At 51.5% G+C, this 17,052-nt stretch overlaps 1 protein-coding gene across 8 annotated transcripts in view; it reads left to right on the top strand.

Annotated features, from left to right (window-relative positions):
* Otof (otoferlin) overlaps window positions 1–17,052 on the top strand; it is an 89,424-nt gene that overhangs the window by 25,430 nt on the left and 46,942 nt on the right. For all 8 annotated transcript variants that reach the window (XM_074049336.1, XM_074049335.1, XM_074049332.1 and 5 more), the window contains 3 exons: window positions 7,501–7,589; window positions 12,591–12,690; window positions 15,130–15,311. In XM_074049336.1, the coding sequence (XP_073905437.1) occupies window positions 7,501–7,589; window positions 12,591–12,690; window positions 15,130–15,311 (371 nt within the window). The remainder of the gene's footprint in view (window positions 1–7,500; window positions 7,590–12,590; window positions 12,691–15,129; window positions 15,312–17,052) is intronic.

Genomic DNA, 17,052 nt, shown 5'->3' with positions numbered 1-17,052 from the left:
TTCACAATCCACAAGCAGAGGGCAACCCTTCTGTCCCCAAAGAGAGCCTGGATTGTCACCCATACCCCAGTGAACAAGTCCTACACTGTCCTGATTATCCCTGAAGAGCCAGACTGTCAGGGTTCCAGAACAATCCTAGGGGAAAAAAATACCTTTGCAAATCCTCCAGAAGCCTCCAGGCTCCCCAGTGTCCCTTCTCTCCCCTCACTTTACCTGGGACCTTCAGGAACCAGTTTAGAGATGCAACATCTGCACACCTGGGAGTCCAGAGACCTAGCTCCCGCCCTTGCTGTGGCAGCCTCTCCAGGCCTCGAACTCCCTTCTGTAAGAAGGGGAGGCCCTCCTTGCTTTAACTGTCCATAGATGGTCACAAAGCTAAGAAAATGAAGCAAGAGGCAAGAAAGTAAATGTCCCTTCAGCCCTACTGAGGTGAGGGATTCCAAGCAAGGGAGGGGGCCCGGCTCAGCTCAGACAAGAGTGAGAGGCTGCTGTGGGCTGAGCAACTTGAGTGGACAGAAGGTGACCGGGAAGAAAGACAATGCTCCTACAACCACAGTGGATGGAAACAGAGCCCCAGAGGTGTCCCCTTTCCCAGAGGCTGCAACCTGAGAAGCTCCATTTAGCCTACAACTCTGAAGAAGCCAGTGTAGGGCAGAGAGAGAAAGAGGGCTACCCTTTGTGGCCTGGAGGGGCAGGATGGCCACACTGAGTCCCCCTCAAGCCAACTTTGTTTGGCTCCTTGTGTGGACCACACCCTGCAGAAGAGGCCAGAATAACAATAGTACTTAAGCCTAAGAACCATTGTCACTTACTGAGCACTTAGAATGAGAGCTGTGCACCAGTAATCTACTCTGTGAAACTCACTGGGTAGACGTCACCTGTGGTCAAAAGGAGTCACTCCAGGATTTGAACCCAAATCTATCTGCTTCCAGAGGCTAGAGTTCTTGCAAAGTCTCAGTCCTATCCTTAAGGTGCTTGGCCTAGTGGACAGATAGATACAGTGCAAACAAAGATGGATCATGGACCTTCTGACCCCCAGGGAGAGAGACATCTTCACCCTAGGGGTGGCTGAACAGGGGGCCTGGCCCCACCTGCCTACTTTTTTAGGTACCTGGAAGTCATGGGCTATGAGCTCCATGGGACAGGAATGTGCTTATCTTTTCATCATTGGCCTGGCGCTTAGCATGGGGCTGGGAGAGTATTGCCAAGTGAAAGTATATGCAGGAGAATAGCCATCCACTGGAGTGGCATCGCCGCCGGCCTGTGCCCAGGTCTGGCCTGGCAAGACAGAATTAGGCAAGGCACAGGCACGATCACTTAAAGGGACCTTAGATTAGTTTAACCTCCTTTACAGTGACAGAAACCAAACTGGAGGTGTGGCTAAGCAGTAGAGTGACTACTTTGCAAACATGAAACCCTAAGTTCAAACTCCAGACCCACCAAAAGAAATAAAATACATACAGTTACAGAAACCAGTCTAGAGAGGTGAAATGAGCTGGTCAAGACCTCCAGTGGAACAAACATGAATTTGAACCCAGGTCTTTCAATTCCCAAGACTACCTTCATTGACTGGGTGTCTTTGTAGCACCTCTCAATTTTCCCCCAAAAGTTTAAAAGGCTATTTCTTAAGGATGCTTTCTTGCTGCCTGAAGATAGTTCCATGGCTGGTCCGTGGTCAAGCTGGGCTCAATCCAGGTCATTGTCCAACACGCATCAGGGAAACCTGTCCTGTGGAGTCCCAGATGCCTGGGCTGATGGGATGTGGAACACTGCTCCCTGGGCAGCAGCAGCAAGGTCAGGCTGAGCCTGGAGCTGAACGGGGACGCCACTGGACACCCCCGGGGCTCAAGAGACTCCTCCTGACAGAGATTCTTTTTCTTCCTTCCCCTCATACTCAGAATGCCCCTCCCACTCCTGTCAACAGTTCTAGCACAGGCCACTATTTCAGGGCAGTGTCTGTCTCCTGAACTATCCGGGAGCCTCCCCAGGACTGAGAAACACCCTGCATCCCCGCCCCCCACTCAGTGCATGCACAGGACCGAGTATGCAGAAGGTGCTCGACAACTGAGTGTCCCTGAGTGGAGTTTGCTGTTTAGCGACATCCTGAGCAGCAATGTTTGGTTCAGATGTCACCCAAGTTCTCAGAGGACCAAGCATGCAGGGAGCTGAGGTGCACTGGGATCTTAGGTGTTGTGCTGAATTTCTTGGCCCAGTCTCCTGGTCACTGGTTTTCAGGGCACTTCCAAAGCAGAAGACACCACCCATCCTCAGTGGTGTCTTCTGGCCCTGTGGCCACAGGAAGAGAATCACACTGGTGCTGCCCAGATAGAGAAGTGTCCTATGTCCCCAGAAGCCTTCTGCAGCCCTCATGTGTCCATCACCAAGATGCTAGGCTTTGCCCGGGCTCCTGGAACAGTCAGAAACCCAATAACCATCATTGTAATAAACCTCTCCATTGACAGAGCACTTTCTGGGTGCCAGCTCCCTGTGAGTGCTTGGCCAGTCTCACAGTTACCCCAAGAAGTGATACCAATGCCATCACTCACCCTCACTTGTGTTATATAAAAAACACCCCTAAGCCCAGCGACTGATGCATCAGCACTTTAGTATTGCTTATGAGTGTGTGGTGGGGTGTTCAGCTGGGCAATTCTGCTCCACACTGTGTCACCTGCATCCAGCTGGAGCTCACTTGGTGCGAGCTGTCGTCTGGGGTAACTTGGGTCTCCAACTCATGGTCTCACACCCTCCAAGGCCTCTCTTTCCACATGGCCTCTCCCTAGCAGTGTGGCCTGGACTTCTGGGTCTAGGTGCCACATGACGTCACACTTGCTGCATTCTACCGGGGAAAGCCAACCATAGGGCCAGCCTAGACTCAAGGATTGGGGAACAGACTCCATCTTGTGATGAGAAGAGAGATGTGACAAGGCAAAAAGAAGTGGGGGAATGCTGAGGCTCACTCCCCACAGAAAGGAAGCACCACCACAGAGGTCACAGACACCCCAGATAACAGCATAGTCACAACTTCTTCGGTTTGCTCAGTGCCAGGACCCAAGCTTAGGTGACATTGCCACCACCCTTTTATAATGAGGACACTGGGAAGGGAAGTAACTTGCTCATGGTCCCATAGCTGCTAAGTCACAAAACCAGGATTTGAACATGGGCAAGTCTGGCTCTTAATTAAGGAAGTTGCTTCTTACTTTGAGCAAATCCTCTCTGAACCTCCATTTCCTTATATGTAAATGGGGATTAAGTTTTATAATATATGTGCAGTGCAAAGCCAGTGCCTAGCCTCACACACGGTCAGCACTCGGTAAGTAAATGTGGCTTTTGTTGCTAACAGTTTGGAGTAGCCAGAGTTTAGGTCCCTGCTGAGATTCCGACTTGGTGAGTCTCCCTGGCTCAGGGGAGAGCCCAGTGGAGTGAAGTCAACCCTAGGCTAAGCTCTGGAGACTGGAGTTCGAATCCTGCCTCTGCCACCAACCAGCTGCATGCCCTGGGCGGCCGTCCCCCACTTCCCAATTGCAACATAAGTGCTTCTTTGCCATGTTGCTGAAGCCTCCATACTAGTGAGCAGTGCTCTGGGAAGTCCCACACAGGTATAACCTCCCTTCAGAAGCCCTTCTCCTTCAGTCGGATGCTCAGGACTTAGTATTGTTGGGGAGAGAAGAGTGCTAACTATGGGCCCCCAGAGCCTCGGAACCTTCAAATTCCACCCCCCATCGCGTCTTCTTGTGTTCTCAGCACAGGTGTGTGTCCATCACCCCAGCTGGTGAAAAGGAAGTTATGGTTTAAAAAAAGAGAGAGAATGAAACACGAAATCAGGATAAGAAGCTTTTTGCTCTTTTTTAGAAACATGAGAATCAATAGACAGGCAGAAGAGGGGTCAGAAAGTGAGGGAGGGAGAAGCAGAGGCAGGGGAAGGGGAAGGGCCAGGATAGGTGTCTGCTACAGACATGTACAGAGCTCCCATGGGAAAAAATGAGACCAAATAAATAATGGCTCCCATTTTTTGTGCACTATGTTCCTTACAAAATCCTGTCACCGGTGCAATTTCATTCAGTTCTCTCAACAGTCCTGTGAGGCAGGCATTGTGTCACAGTCGGTTTTCTTTTACTACAACAATAACAACAACAAAAATGGAGACTGGATAATTTATAAAGAATAGAGGTTCATGTAGCTCACAGTTGTGAAGACTGGGAAAACCAAGAGCATGGTGTCTGCTTGGCGTCTGGTGAGGGCATGCCATGGTTAGTTAGGCAGAGTGAGTATCAGACTGTGCCTAAACCCCACCCAGAGATCCTGGCTCAGTCAGTCCCAAGGCTAGGCCTGGGAGCTTTGGAAAGCTTCTGAAAATGTCTGTTAGTGCGTGGCCAGAAGTGAGAACCAATGAGAGAAAGAATCAGAGACACCGGCAGAGACAGACAGAGCAAAGACAGAGACATTGACACACAATAGAAGGACATGGTGCGGAGAAAAGGCAGAGGAATAAAACAGGAGGGAAGGAAAATAGAGAAATGAAGGGAAAGTACAGGGTAGGTGAAAACAGGAGGTAGAAAAGTGAGGAAAGGAAAAATAGGTAAAAGGCGGGAGTCAGAGCTAGGACAAGCTTCTGTGTCTCCCTGAGGACTTTGTCTCTCGTGCTGAAAACCTCTGATAGGGCCTTGGGTGTTTGGGGCTGTGCGCTCAGCATTTATGTCCTCGTGTCCCTCCTGGTGGGGCTCCTTTTTGGAAACATTCCCTCCTGCTCGGAAGTTTCAGGAAAGGTTCCTAGAGCCAATGTCTGGATACACTTCCCCTGGAATGTCACCCTGCCCCCCCACTCTCACTTGGCTGTCACTTGGAGCTTGTGCCCTGTGAATCATTGAACTGTACCCCAGCACTGGGCAAGCAGAGGCCCTGCAGTTCCTCTCTGTGGTCCCCTTGGCTCAGGCCATCACTTTTCCTTGAAATGACATTGCTGTCACCCTTGTGTCCACCTAATTTAGTCACTGCATTGTTCAATGCCCCCTCCCTGAGGTACCATTTCCACGGTCACCTCCTCTTTCTCCTCAACCTTCTCTCCTTCCAAGGCAGGGCACATCCACAGCCCCATGGATCAAGTACCCTGTCTCCTTCATTCCAGGACCCCCAGTCTGCGGGCCCCCGGCACGCTCCCTCACTCGTGGCTAATGAGTTGGGCCTCAGAGCTGCTTTATTTCCCTGCAGCCTCATCCAAGCAACTTCATTAAGAAAACAACTGCTCGCTCTGCTGTGCTGAGCTGCCAGAGGCATCAGACAGCAGGAGCCAAAGCTGCTTAATGAGCCACCTCGCTCTCAGGGGTTCTCACTCAGACTCTCTCACCATCCACCCCCACAGCCCCTCCACTGCATCTTCCTCCCTCCCACGCCCACTGCAGGGGCCCCCTGGGATCTGACCAGTCCTGAAGGGAACTGACAGGAAGGGAGGTCACACCATGCAGTGACCTGCCAGGCTGGCCCTGTGAGCCCCACCCCTTGGAGTACCCAATCTGGGAGAAGGAAGCCCAGTGGAGGAAATGGCAACTTTACAGGCTGGCCTTTCCCTCCGCCATACACCCCCACCTCCAAAACCCACTTGGCCACCAGCAGAGCCCTGCATGGCACACTTTTTGCAGGCTTAGCTCCTCTGTCCCGGAAACAGACTTTACCAGCCTCCTGGGCTATTGTAAAGACCAAATGAATTAATGCACTTAAAGACTTCAGACCCCTGCATAATGAAAAGCTCTCTATAAAAGGCAACTGTTATTGCTATCACTACTATTATTTACTATGGCCTATCAAGCAGTCTGAACTGCACAGGGTATAAAAAGAACCCTTAAAAATAAAAAGTCAGGCTGGTTGTGGTAGTCCACACCTGTAATCCCAGCACTTGGGAGGCTTAGGGAGAAGGATGAGAGTACAAGGCCAGCTTGGGCTGCATAGCAAGATCTTATGTCAACACCCCTCCCCCCCAAAAAAGTCATGACTTTTTATCTGCTCTTCAAAATCCCCTGATACCTTCTCTCAACTGTGCTGTGCAGTCCTGGAACCCCAAGGGTCATTGTGGTTACACAAAGTCCAGCCCAGAAGGGTGTAGGCTTTAGCCTGGACTTCTCCCCTTCTCTCATGCTTGGGGCTCCAGACATGGAGTGGGGGGACCCCTGCCCAGACTCTCCTATCCTCCTCCCACTCCAGCAGGGAGTGGTAACATGGTCCTATTCTGGGTCTTTCCTTGTGCTATGATGATTTCTCTGACAATCGACAACCTGCACGCGTTCTGTTAGTATGGCAGGCCCATGAGTGCTGGCTTCCTCACAGACACTGTGGTGGGGTCTGTGGGGACCTATCTGGCCTAGGATCGTGATATGGATCCCAACCTAGGAGCCCTGGCTCCACCTCACCCCAGCCCCTGGCACTGGGGGTTCAGCCCCACAGTCTCTCCTGGCAGACAACCCTTGAAGGTATCATTGGACCAAATGGACCCCATTTGGCCCATAGATAGTAAACCACATATTTGCCACATCGACCAGAGGCATGCCAGGCTCCCTCCCCACAATGACAGAAGGTCTGCTTAGAGACCCAGGGGACAGGCCAGCCTGTCCACTGGCAGGCAGGTGCCCTTGGAAACTTGCACGCTAGGCTGTCTCTCTTGAAGGTGCCTAATCTCTTTGAACTATTTCTCCAGGGAGTACCATGGAAACACGGCACTCAGGGCACAGTTCTTCCTACCTTTCCTTCCCTAGTCTTCCTTGTTGTCCTAGGAAGGAGGAGGTCTGGGTGAAGGCCCTGGGGCCTCTGAGGAAGCCCCAGGGAAGCACCTGGCTGTGTCTATAATTAGCCCTCCTTAGAGAATGAGCCACTCATCTTTTAACCTCTACGTTGGGCTCTGGGTGCCAATTACAGGGCATTGAGGAAAATCCTGCTCAAGTTCCTATTCATCATTTTTATTGATTTAGGGGACACCCCAAGGGTGTGAATCTAGAAACAGTGAGCTGGGAACAGGGAATAGGTCATAACACTAAACAGCTAAAATCTGCCCCCAATGTTAACACTGCACGTTGAGGGGTGATTAGGACAGAGCCTGGAGTGGTCAGAATGACTGTGATAGGAGAGAGCTGGAAGCTCATGACCCCGAAGAGCACACACCAAAACCAGGCTCACAACCCACAATCTGCTGTTGCCATGGAGCCTGCTTGCACTGGGCTGCACCACACATTCTCAGTATTTCCAGAAGCTGGGAGGCAGTGGAAGGAGCACTCTGTTGGGAGTCAGAATCCTTGTTAGATCTGGTTAGGTTCTGCTTAGGTCCAGATAACTTTGGGCAGCCCACCAAACCTCTCTGAGCGCCATGTTTGATTCCAAAGTGACCGTCAGAATTGAGTGAGATTCCAGGAGTGGATACTTTGTCCCTGGGTCCTAAGCCCATTTAAGGCCCCTTCTCATTCCTCCACATGACTTACCTGCTATTTCCACCCAAGGCCACAGCTGTGCCTCTCTCCCCAGACGTTCCGGTGGCCAGTGGCCAGCAGCATCGACAGAAATGAGATGCTTGAGATTCAGATTTTCAACTACAGTAAAGTCTTCAGCAACAAGTAAGTGTGGGGCATGGTTGGGGACTGTCCTGCTCATTGGTCTATCCTCTCTTTGGGCTGCACTTGATCAATCTTCTAAGATCAAAGAGGTCTTGGGCTGATATTTTCTCCCCATTCTGCTCCCTCATGGTGTCTTCAGAGTACCCTGCTCCCCCAACCATTGTCAGCCTAGGGCACCTCACCCTCCTGTCCACCTCTCTGTCCCCACCCCCGTCAAAACTTCCTGTCCCTTTCTTTAAGCTCCCCCTTACACCATGCCAGGGGACAGTAACCCAGCAGAGAAGTCAAAGGCAGATTGGCTGATCACATCCTCTTACAGACCATCTGTGGCCTTGAAGGTGAACTTGTCTCACAGCAGCTGTGAGGCAGTTTGGAATGGCAGCTATTTTGGAAGCAAGACTGATCTCAGACCCCCAGGTCAGTCGCCTACTGTGTGACCCTAGACAGGCTACATAACTCTTCCGAGTTCAACATACTCATGTGTGAAAAGGAAGTGTTTGCCTTAAAAGACCATTGTGAGAATGAAATGAGACAAATTCCTTCATTCAACAAATGGTTACTAGGTGCCTATAGTGTGTCTTCTCATACTGGTTGCAGAGAACTCCAGTAGGCACCATTTATGGTTGCCTAGGAAGAAGAGACTCTAAGCCTTGCCTATGACAAATGGATGCATGTCTGAAGGAGAAAGTCATAGCAGACATACTCAACCATTCACCCATCTATCCATTCAACATCCATCTACGCATCTTATCCATCCCTCCATCCATCTATTCATACATCCTTTCATCCACCCTTCTAGTTATTCACCAAACATCTATTGAGTAACCATTCTGTCCCAGGCAAATACCATGATAGTCACTAGTGACACTAAAATGAAAGACTAAGGCACAGTCCCTGCCCCCAAGATAGTTTCTTGCCTTGGAAAGAAGAGAGAAAAGCATGTGCCTAGAGGCAGCATAAGGACCAGGCTGCATTTCTAAAAGCAGACAGCTGGAAGACAGCCAGAGCTCTCTAACCAACATCCTCTCTCTGGAGAGAGTAAGCTTTGCATCACTAGGAGAGGATGAGCTGAGGGTGGACTACTTCCAGCAGGGAATTTCAGGCCTGCTGGCATGCCACAGGGAAGATGTTTAGGGCACAGAGATCTCTTCTTTGGCTCTCAGGTGGTCACATTATTCAGGCAGCTATCTCTGGGACTCACAAGAAAGATTGGTGAGAGATACCCTGCCAGGGATCTCCAAAATGTAACATGGTCTTCTTCCCTGGGTTAGATATCTTGGTGACTTAATGAGGAAAAGAGAAACAGGAACAAGAGAAGGGTCCATTGCAGACCAAGTAGATTGGAGGAAAGGCAGAATCAGAAGCCAGGAAAGATGCCCAAGAATGCCAGAAGGGGCGGGTCTATAGATGTCAGAGCCTCCAGGGCAACCCTCACTGCGAGGAGGGGAAACTAAGACCCAGAGGGTATACTGAGGTCATGTGAGTAGACAGAAGATCCAGGGCTAGGACGCATGTCTTCCACCTCTTCTTCTTCTTCATGCTCTGTAACTCCTAGCAACCAGAGCATTTGACTAGTGACGGTGGAAACTGAGAATCTGGAAGAGGTTGTTAAACATTTACAGTGGAAGCTGCTAGACCAACCACAGAAACACTAGAACCCCTGAACAAATCCACACTCTTGCCATAACAAATCAGGGTATTTGGGAAATTGTTCGGGAGATTGTCTACCACCAATCCTAAAAGTTCAGGTGTTCTTAAACACCATGAAGAGGAAGGATAGGAGTAGGTGTGGTTCCTACCCTCACTTTCTCCTTCTTTTTCCCTCCCTGTCCCCTCCTAAGAGAAGGCAAAAAAAACCCACATGAGGGCCCAGACCTGGTGAAAGAGTGTCCTCCAGGACACTGTTGGCTGTGCGCTGGGATGAAGAGAGGCTCCCTTGTGGAGACACGGGCTCATCCTGACTTGGGTTGGTTTGGGGGTCAGGGGCTTAGAGTCAGGTGGGGCTCAGGGCTCTCCATCCAGGAGTCAGGGTTCTATTTCCCAAATCCAGAGAAAAGGCCTACTCAGTCCCACCCAGTGGGGCTGCCAGAAGACCTAATAGAAAGGAAAGAAGCAATCCTAGTCTGGACCAGGAGGTGCTCAGGTCTGCTCAGGCACCTGGAATGAGGACTTCCTTCCGGGAACCTTGAGTTTCAGTGAGGACGAGATGCTGGAGCGTCTTGTGCATCCCACTCTGCCTGTCCAGACCTTGAAGGGCAATGGCCTGGCTGAACCACTAGCCTCCTGGTTGCCAAGGATGCCAGAACCCCTGAATAATTCAGAAGACTGGAGCGCAGTAGAGGTCTGATCGAGCCCAGGTCACTTGACACTGGCTCCCAGGGGGATGGGATGAATTATTGACAGGATTCTGGTGACCAGTTGCCGCTCTATTGTGGTCAGTCAATGGGCCCATCTGCATACCTGAGTTGTCCTCCCTGTTGCCTAATTACCTGAGAATCCTAGCTCTGCCTAGCCTGCCTGGTTCCTTCATGAGGAGTGTCCTCTTCTCTAAGAGAAGTTGTCAGAAGTGGAGGGGTTAGCTCTTGGCTCCTTCACCTAACAGCCTGGGGAAACTGAGGACCAGAGGGGGGGTCCTTATCCAGGATCACACAACAGGTTCAGGGCAGAGCCAGATCTTCAGCTTTATTGAAAAACAAATGTCCTCATACCTCCATTTCAATAGTGATCCAGCTGTCCAAGAAGTCTATGTGTCTACCGCTCTTCAGTCACCTCTGCTGCCACCCTCCTGCAGAGTATCTCCAAGCTGGCCCACCCAGAGCAGGAAGACCTTGCTGGGTTTGCCGCCACACTGCACAGAGGGCACTGGGGTGGGCAAGGTCACTCTGGGGTTGCCACAAGGGCCAGAGCCAGGGGCCTTACCTGCCCCCTTCTGCCCTGGACTGTCTTTCCTGCCCTAGTTCCCCTTCCAGGGGACTGTCCACAGAGGAAGAGCAGGAGCTGGAAACAACATGAGGGCCTTTGTTTAGAAGCTGCATTTTCACAGCAAGAACCTTATTTTTTGCTTAGATGGTAGGTTAATCACCTGCAAAAAGAGCAAAGTTTGGTAAAAAAAAAAAATTATTTTCTTTATACTTAATGTAAGACTGAGGTAACATCAATTGTCCATTTAGAAAGATATTTTTTACTTTATTTGAGGGAGAGAGGGCTGTTAGGAGTCAAAAGCCTAGGCCAGGCCCTGAGGGTGTGGCAAGTTCATTCCTTTTAGAGTACAAGCTCCTAGGGTCCCAGCCACAACTTCCAAGTCATAGACAAGCCCTGGCTCTGTGAGGCTGTGCAGAGCTGGCGGGGAGGCGGGTATGGAGCAGGAGTCTCGATCTGGAGCCAGACCCCAGTCAGCAAAGGAGACCAGCCCTCCAGAGGCATGCCAGAGCACAACAATAGGGAGGGAGGATGGGTTGATGGTGACACTTGAGCATGGCTGTCTCTGCACCACCATCCAAGGAAGCATGTGGCATTGCTCCTTTGGGAGAAGGAAACAAGCAAATCTCAATGAAGTTGGAGAACTAGCCAAAACCACACAGATAGTGTGGAAACCCCCTTAGGCCCTGCTGGGTGAAATCACGCCTGACTGACTCCAGAGCCCAGCTCTTTCACTGTCTACACTGCCTCCCTTCTGGGATGGCCCAGAGTCTGTATACACACAGAGATTGTGGGGTATTTGCCTGAGGCCAGCCTCAGCTCACTGCATGTTGAAAACAGTGGCAAGTATACTTAGCAGTGGGGGCCGTGTGCAGTAGTGATGTCCCTGTCATTTTCACTGCTAGGAGCATATCTAGCTGAGACTTGAAAGCCTGGTAGGGAGGTGGTTTCAGGGAGTTGTGCTGGAGAATCCCTTAGGCCCCTCCCTAGAATCAGGCAAGTGAAGTTAGGAAGACACCTGAGGCTTCTCTGAGCACTTGCAAGGAACAGCTCCCTCCTGCCCCCTCGGGGTCTCTCGTCACATTGCAGCACCTCTGCTGATCTGGGGACCTTTCTTGGCTGTTGCTGGGCATGGAAGGACAGGGACAAATGCGCACTAGTCCCAGCACTCAGCAGGTGTTTGACAGGTCCTGGTGGAATGACAACAATGGCCGAGAGTAAGCGAATATTCCCAAAACATGTCCCAAGCAGTCGTCACATCACCTGGACACTTGTCACCAATACACATTCCCAAGCCCCATCCCACCTGCCAAATCAGCCCCTGGAGGTTCAGCCAGTGGTGTGCACTGAACTGGGTGGTCTCTGTGCCCAGGAACTGCACATCAGAAACTTGCTATTTCCTGTGGTGGGAGTATTTGCACCGTGAAGATTAGCAAAATCTGCTAATCAGCTCTACTTCCCCCTTCCCTACCAGTTGTTAAGCAGTTACCAGCACAACCATGGGGGGGATTAGGGGTCTCTATCATTGTGTTTCAACAAGCACTCCAGGTGTTCTGTTCATGTTGAAGTGTGAAACCTCTCATTTAGAACCAAAAGAGGTGATGTGCGGCTGCAACAAGGCCCATGTGTTCTTTTGTGCCCATTCTCTATTGTTTGGGTGTCTCCAAGGTACAGAAGCTAGGAGCCCACCCACTCTTAAAGACAAAATTGAATATAAATTGGGGTGAATTTGATCAAAGTATATTATATGTAAGTTGTAAATACCACAACAAAACCCCCTTGGTACAATTGATTGACACTAATAAAAAAGTTTCTTTTTAAAGGCAAAACTGAGATTCAAGAGAAGTGGCTGGGGGCTGGGATGGCCTCCACTCTGCACATCCCCTGTGGCATTTCCCTAGCTAAGGAGAGACCAGGAGGGACCAGAGTCTTCAAGGTCACTTCTCTGAGAAGAGTCTAGAAGCCTAGGGACTGTGCAAGTCCATCTGCCTCCTCCCAGCCATCCCAGTCCTTCGGATGTCAGCCTTGGTCCTCAGCACGGCCTCTTCTGTGATGCTGCCCTGCCCCCTCTGCCCCTCACAGGCTGATTGGGACCTTCCGCATGGTGCTGCAGAAGGTGGTGGAGGAGAACCACGTGGAGGTGACCGACACACTCATCGATGACAACAATGCTATCATCAAGGTGGGTGTGCCCAGAGAGTCCCTGGACTTTCCTGTCATGGGGTCACAGGAGGTCTGCTTCACTCCTTGTCCCCCAGTGAAGGGTAGTCTGAGGATCTCTCCATGGGTGCTGAGGGGGAAACAGGAGAAGGAGACTCAGGGAGACTCTGCTGGAGCCACCCTGTCTGAGGACCAGGCTGCAGCCCCAGAACAATGGCAGGATCTGCTTTTCAAGTGCACATCCAGTCCTTCCCATAGTGACAGTGCCAGGAATGGGTGGCCCCATCCCTTCTCTGACAAGTTCTCACATTTAGACCCAGATTGGGAATTGCTAAGAAGGCATCTCTCATCATCTGAAGGCCAGACTGAGCCCTGCAGGTCCCTCTGGGGCATGCCTCCACTCTGTACATCAGTGTGGCGCCACTCTTAGGCTAGACCCACTGAGAAAGCGGGGAGCTTGTTTTCTTCTCCATTTGTCACACCCCAGCATGGGCACACAATGCACTAGTGATGCCCAGCCTGGCATTCAATGTGCATCCCAACAAAAGAAGGCAGGAACGCCCTGAACACCCAGCCCCCAGGCTTACCTCCTCAGAACCCCCAAGTTCCTTCCTGGCCTCTCATGGGGAGTTGTCATGGCGGTTAGGAGCCTGGCCCTTGGGTATGACTCTTGGTTAGGCCACTCCTAACTGTGTGACTTAGACAAGCTAGCTATGTACCATCTGCAAAGTGAGCAAAAGTCTGGTATCTACCTCTCAGGATGTTTGTGAGGTTACACGAGAACACAAAGAAACTGCTTAGAATGACTAACACACAGTGAATGTATAAAATAATAGCTATTGTCTCCTGGCCTCAGTTTACTCATGGTTAAGTACCATGGCCCCTCACAACATATGGGCCTATGTAGTGATAGGTGGACACAATCTGGGGAATCAGAACTGCAGTCTCAGGAGCCAGCGTGGAAGGAGCCCTTTCTGAGGAGTGCTCAGAGTGGGGCAGAAGTTCCCACAGCATCCTGGCAGCATTCCCTTTTAGAACAAGGGGAACACTGGAGTCTTCTGAGCATGGCAAGAGGGCTTCCTGAAGTAAGGGCTGAGGCCTCAGTCATCACAGCAAGGGCGGACGGATACAGAACAAGCCTTGGCCCCAGTGGGAATGGAGGGCTTGTTGGTTGCCCAACAAAGAGAATATACTGTGGAAGTTGAGATAAGAAAGAGCCAGAAAGTAGGCAGGCACCAATAGACAACACAACCATGCCTGTGTTTGTACAATTACAATTAGGATTTTTGATGGGGAAAGGACTTACAGATATCTAGCTCACATGCCATCTACCTCTGCTACCCATTTTATGAGTGGGAATGCTAAAGTCCTGGTTGGGGAATGGGTTTGTCCAAGGTCAGAGAGTTAGTCAACAGCAGAGGCAGCGCTGAGACACAGGGTTTCCAAATACAGGCCACCATATTCTCACAGAGGGGTCAGGAGAAAGGACATGGGACTTGGGAGTCAGACAGCCTGGGCTCAAATCCCAACTCCAGCACTTCCTGTGCACCTTCAGGCAAGTAGGGTAGGCCGAAGGTCAAGTGAGTTTACATGAAAGTGGCTCAGTGTGACATCAGTGCTCTTTCCCTTCCCTTGGAAAATCCAAGCCTGGGCTTTAGGGGGTCTAAGCTGAAGGAAGGCTGCCTGTCAGGACACGGGAGCAAGTCACCCCAAACCTTGATGTGGGGGGCCTCCCTTCACCATGTGGGTTGAGGAAGGGACTGTGTGTATGGTGGGGCGGAGGGGGTTGGAGCTGAATGGAGGTAAGTGGCCCAAGGACACAGAGCAAGAACTCAGTCAGGGTTCTCAATTGTTAAGCCTGGGCCAGGATTTAGAGCTCAACTTTCTTTAGAGGAAAAACCCAGAGCAACCTCAAAATGGCTTCCTGCGTGGGATAGATGGATGGGTGTTGGGTGGAGTGAGGGTGGGGGTGGGGGTAGAAGGAAGTTCTGGCTTCATGCCTTTGTAGGGAGCCCAGGGCCTCGGGTCCTCTCCTAGAGAACACACTTAGCTCATTTCATCCCAATGTACCAGGCAGACCCCCTCATGTCTGTGTAGTCCTGGCTCTGAAGATAAGGAGGTGACTTGGAGACGTTGAATGATACTCTTGATTATGTACACAGTGGACTCGAGGGTCCACCCTTAGCCCAGGTTCAGCTGTCTGGGTAGCCCCCAACCTTGGTGGAACCACGTGCAGCTGGATCTGGGGTCAGATCCATTAGGCTGGCTGGATCTGTGTGTGTCACACTTTCTCAGCCTCAGTTTTCCCACCTGTAAAATGGAGTGAGGAGGGGGATTCCCACCTAGCCTTCCTCCATTGAATTGAGGTGAAGATGCTTTGTAAATGTCACAAAGCAGCAAGGACCCAGGACTAGAACTGTTACTGCTGCCTCTGCTGCTCACGGCCCCTCTCTCCCTCCAGACCAGCCTGCGTGTGGAGGTCCGGTATCAGGCCACAGATGGCACGGTGGGCTCCTGGGATGATGGGGACTTCCTGGGGGATGAGTCTCTTCAAGAGGAAGAGAAGGACAGCCAGGAGACAGATGGGCTGCTCCCTGGCTCCCGCCCCAGCTCCCGGCCGCCAGGCGAGAAGAGCTTCCGGAGGTAACAGGCTGGACCCTCTGGCTGTCCACTGCTTCTAAGACACAGGCCTGGCGCCTGGGGCCCCTGGAAGGCCCCCCCAGACCTGGCTGAGATCAGAGCGCAGGGCTGCGTTGCTGCAGAGACATACAAGAGCTGGGAAGATGTTCTGGCAACCTACCTCATCCACTCCCTCACGACAGCCCTGTCTACTGGGAAAGCAAGTTGGGGGGCCGGGCCTCCCTCTCCCCATCCCTCAGGGAGGCAAAGGGAGGTTGAGCTCTAACAGGAGGAGAAGGGGCTGCACTCCTGCCCTCCTCGGGGAATGGAAGAAGGGTGCGGAGGAGGCCCTGGCCTCTCCAGTCCAACACCCAACAGTGTCAACTAGGCCCTGGCAGCCTGGCCTCCACCCTGGCCCAGTGAAGAGACCCAAAGCCTCTTCAGCCAGCAGTTCTGATTGGGACCCCCCTGTCCTCTGCTGAGTATAAATCCAGACATTTCAGGATTCACACCCTGCAAATGTCCTGCCACTTACAGATGACAGGGAGCTGTGTGCAGGCCTGCTCATTCCTCATTCGGCTTTTTTACAAAAAAGGAAATGTAATTGCGTTACTCTTAGAGCCCAAAGAGACAGAATCTAGGCTAGGGAAATGCCACCCATAGGCACCTAGCTCGCTGGGAACAATGCGTAAGATGCCAGTAAGTGCCTGGGCTGTGTGTGGAGAGCAGGGGTCCTTGCTGTAGGATGCACTTCTCTCTAATCTCCTTCCATCCTTTCCTTCCCAGGTAAAGTTTGCTCAGTCCCTGAGCTGAAAAGCACACAGGTTCTCAATCAGTGTGGTGGAATTGATGTGCCTCGATTGAACAAATATGTTTTTCTTCTTTGTACTTGAACTACTTCTCACCCTCTCTCCTCCCACACACACACACACACACACACACACAGAGAACACACATTTAACAAACCCTAGGACTGCTTCAGGCTAGCCATGGTCCCCTCAGGCTCACACTCTTCAGTAGAGGGGCCTGGCCTGAGTACCGCTCTGCTTCTTCCTACCTTGTCCCTGGGCAAGTCACATAACCTCTCTGACCCTGTCTCTTCACCTGTAAAATGGGGTCCATCACCAAGAACCCAACTCCCACCCCACCCCACCCCCACTCTGTTGTTAGGAGAACCCAGGGAGTCTTGGAGAAATAGCTGTAACTGAGTAGCCAAGTGCTGCCATGGAAGGGCTGGTGACAGCAGGTGACTGTCCTGGATTGTCAGTAATAAGATTTAAAATGCTAAGGGGAGGAGCCAAGATTGGATGGGGTATGAGAAGATACTGACACCATGGTCACCACCTGTCTCCATCCACTGACTCCACTTGAAAAAGAGCAGGACATGGCTGGTTCGAAGTGAGCTCAGAGAAAGGGCTTTCTGAGGACAGGACTGGAAGTCACAGGAGGACATCGGTTGTAGAGAAAGAAATGCTGGCCTAAAGCAGGAGAGTTAAGTTCCATTAAGTCCCATCTTGACTCTGCCATCACCTGCTGAGTGACTCAGGCACATCACTAGCCCTCTCTGGGCTAGTAACAGGAATGGCTTAGTAAACTGGCATGCTGGCTCCCTCAACACAACATCCTGAGGGACGTAGGATGCTCTGGACCCTGTAAGTAGAGTCCCTGTGAAACAACTCAATCGGAAGCACTTGGTGGGCAAGGGGTCATCCTCTGTAGGGAGACTGTAACACAGGCAATACTCAGCCAGTTCTTCAACCAGTCC

The sequence above is a fragment of the Castor canadensis genome, chromosome 12, assembly GCF_047511655.1.
Source record: "Castor canadensis chromosome 12, mCasCan1.hap1v2, whole genome shotgun sequence".
NCBI lineage: Eukaryota > Metazoa > Chordata > Mammalia > Rodentia > Castoridae > Castor > Castor canadensis.
This window is presented reverse-complemented; position numbering and strand designations above follow the sequence as displayed.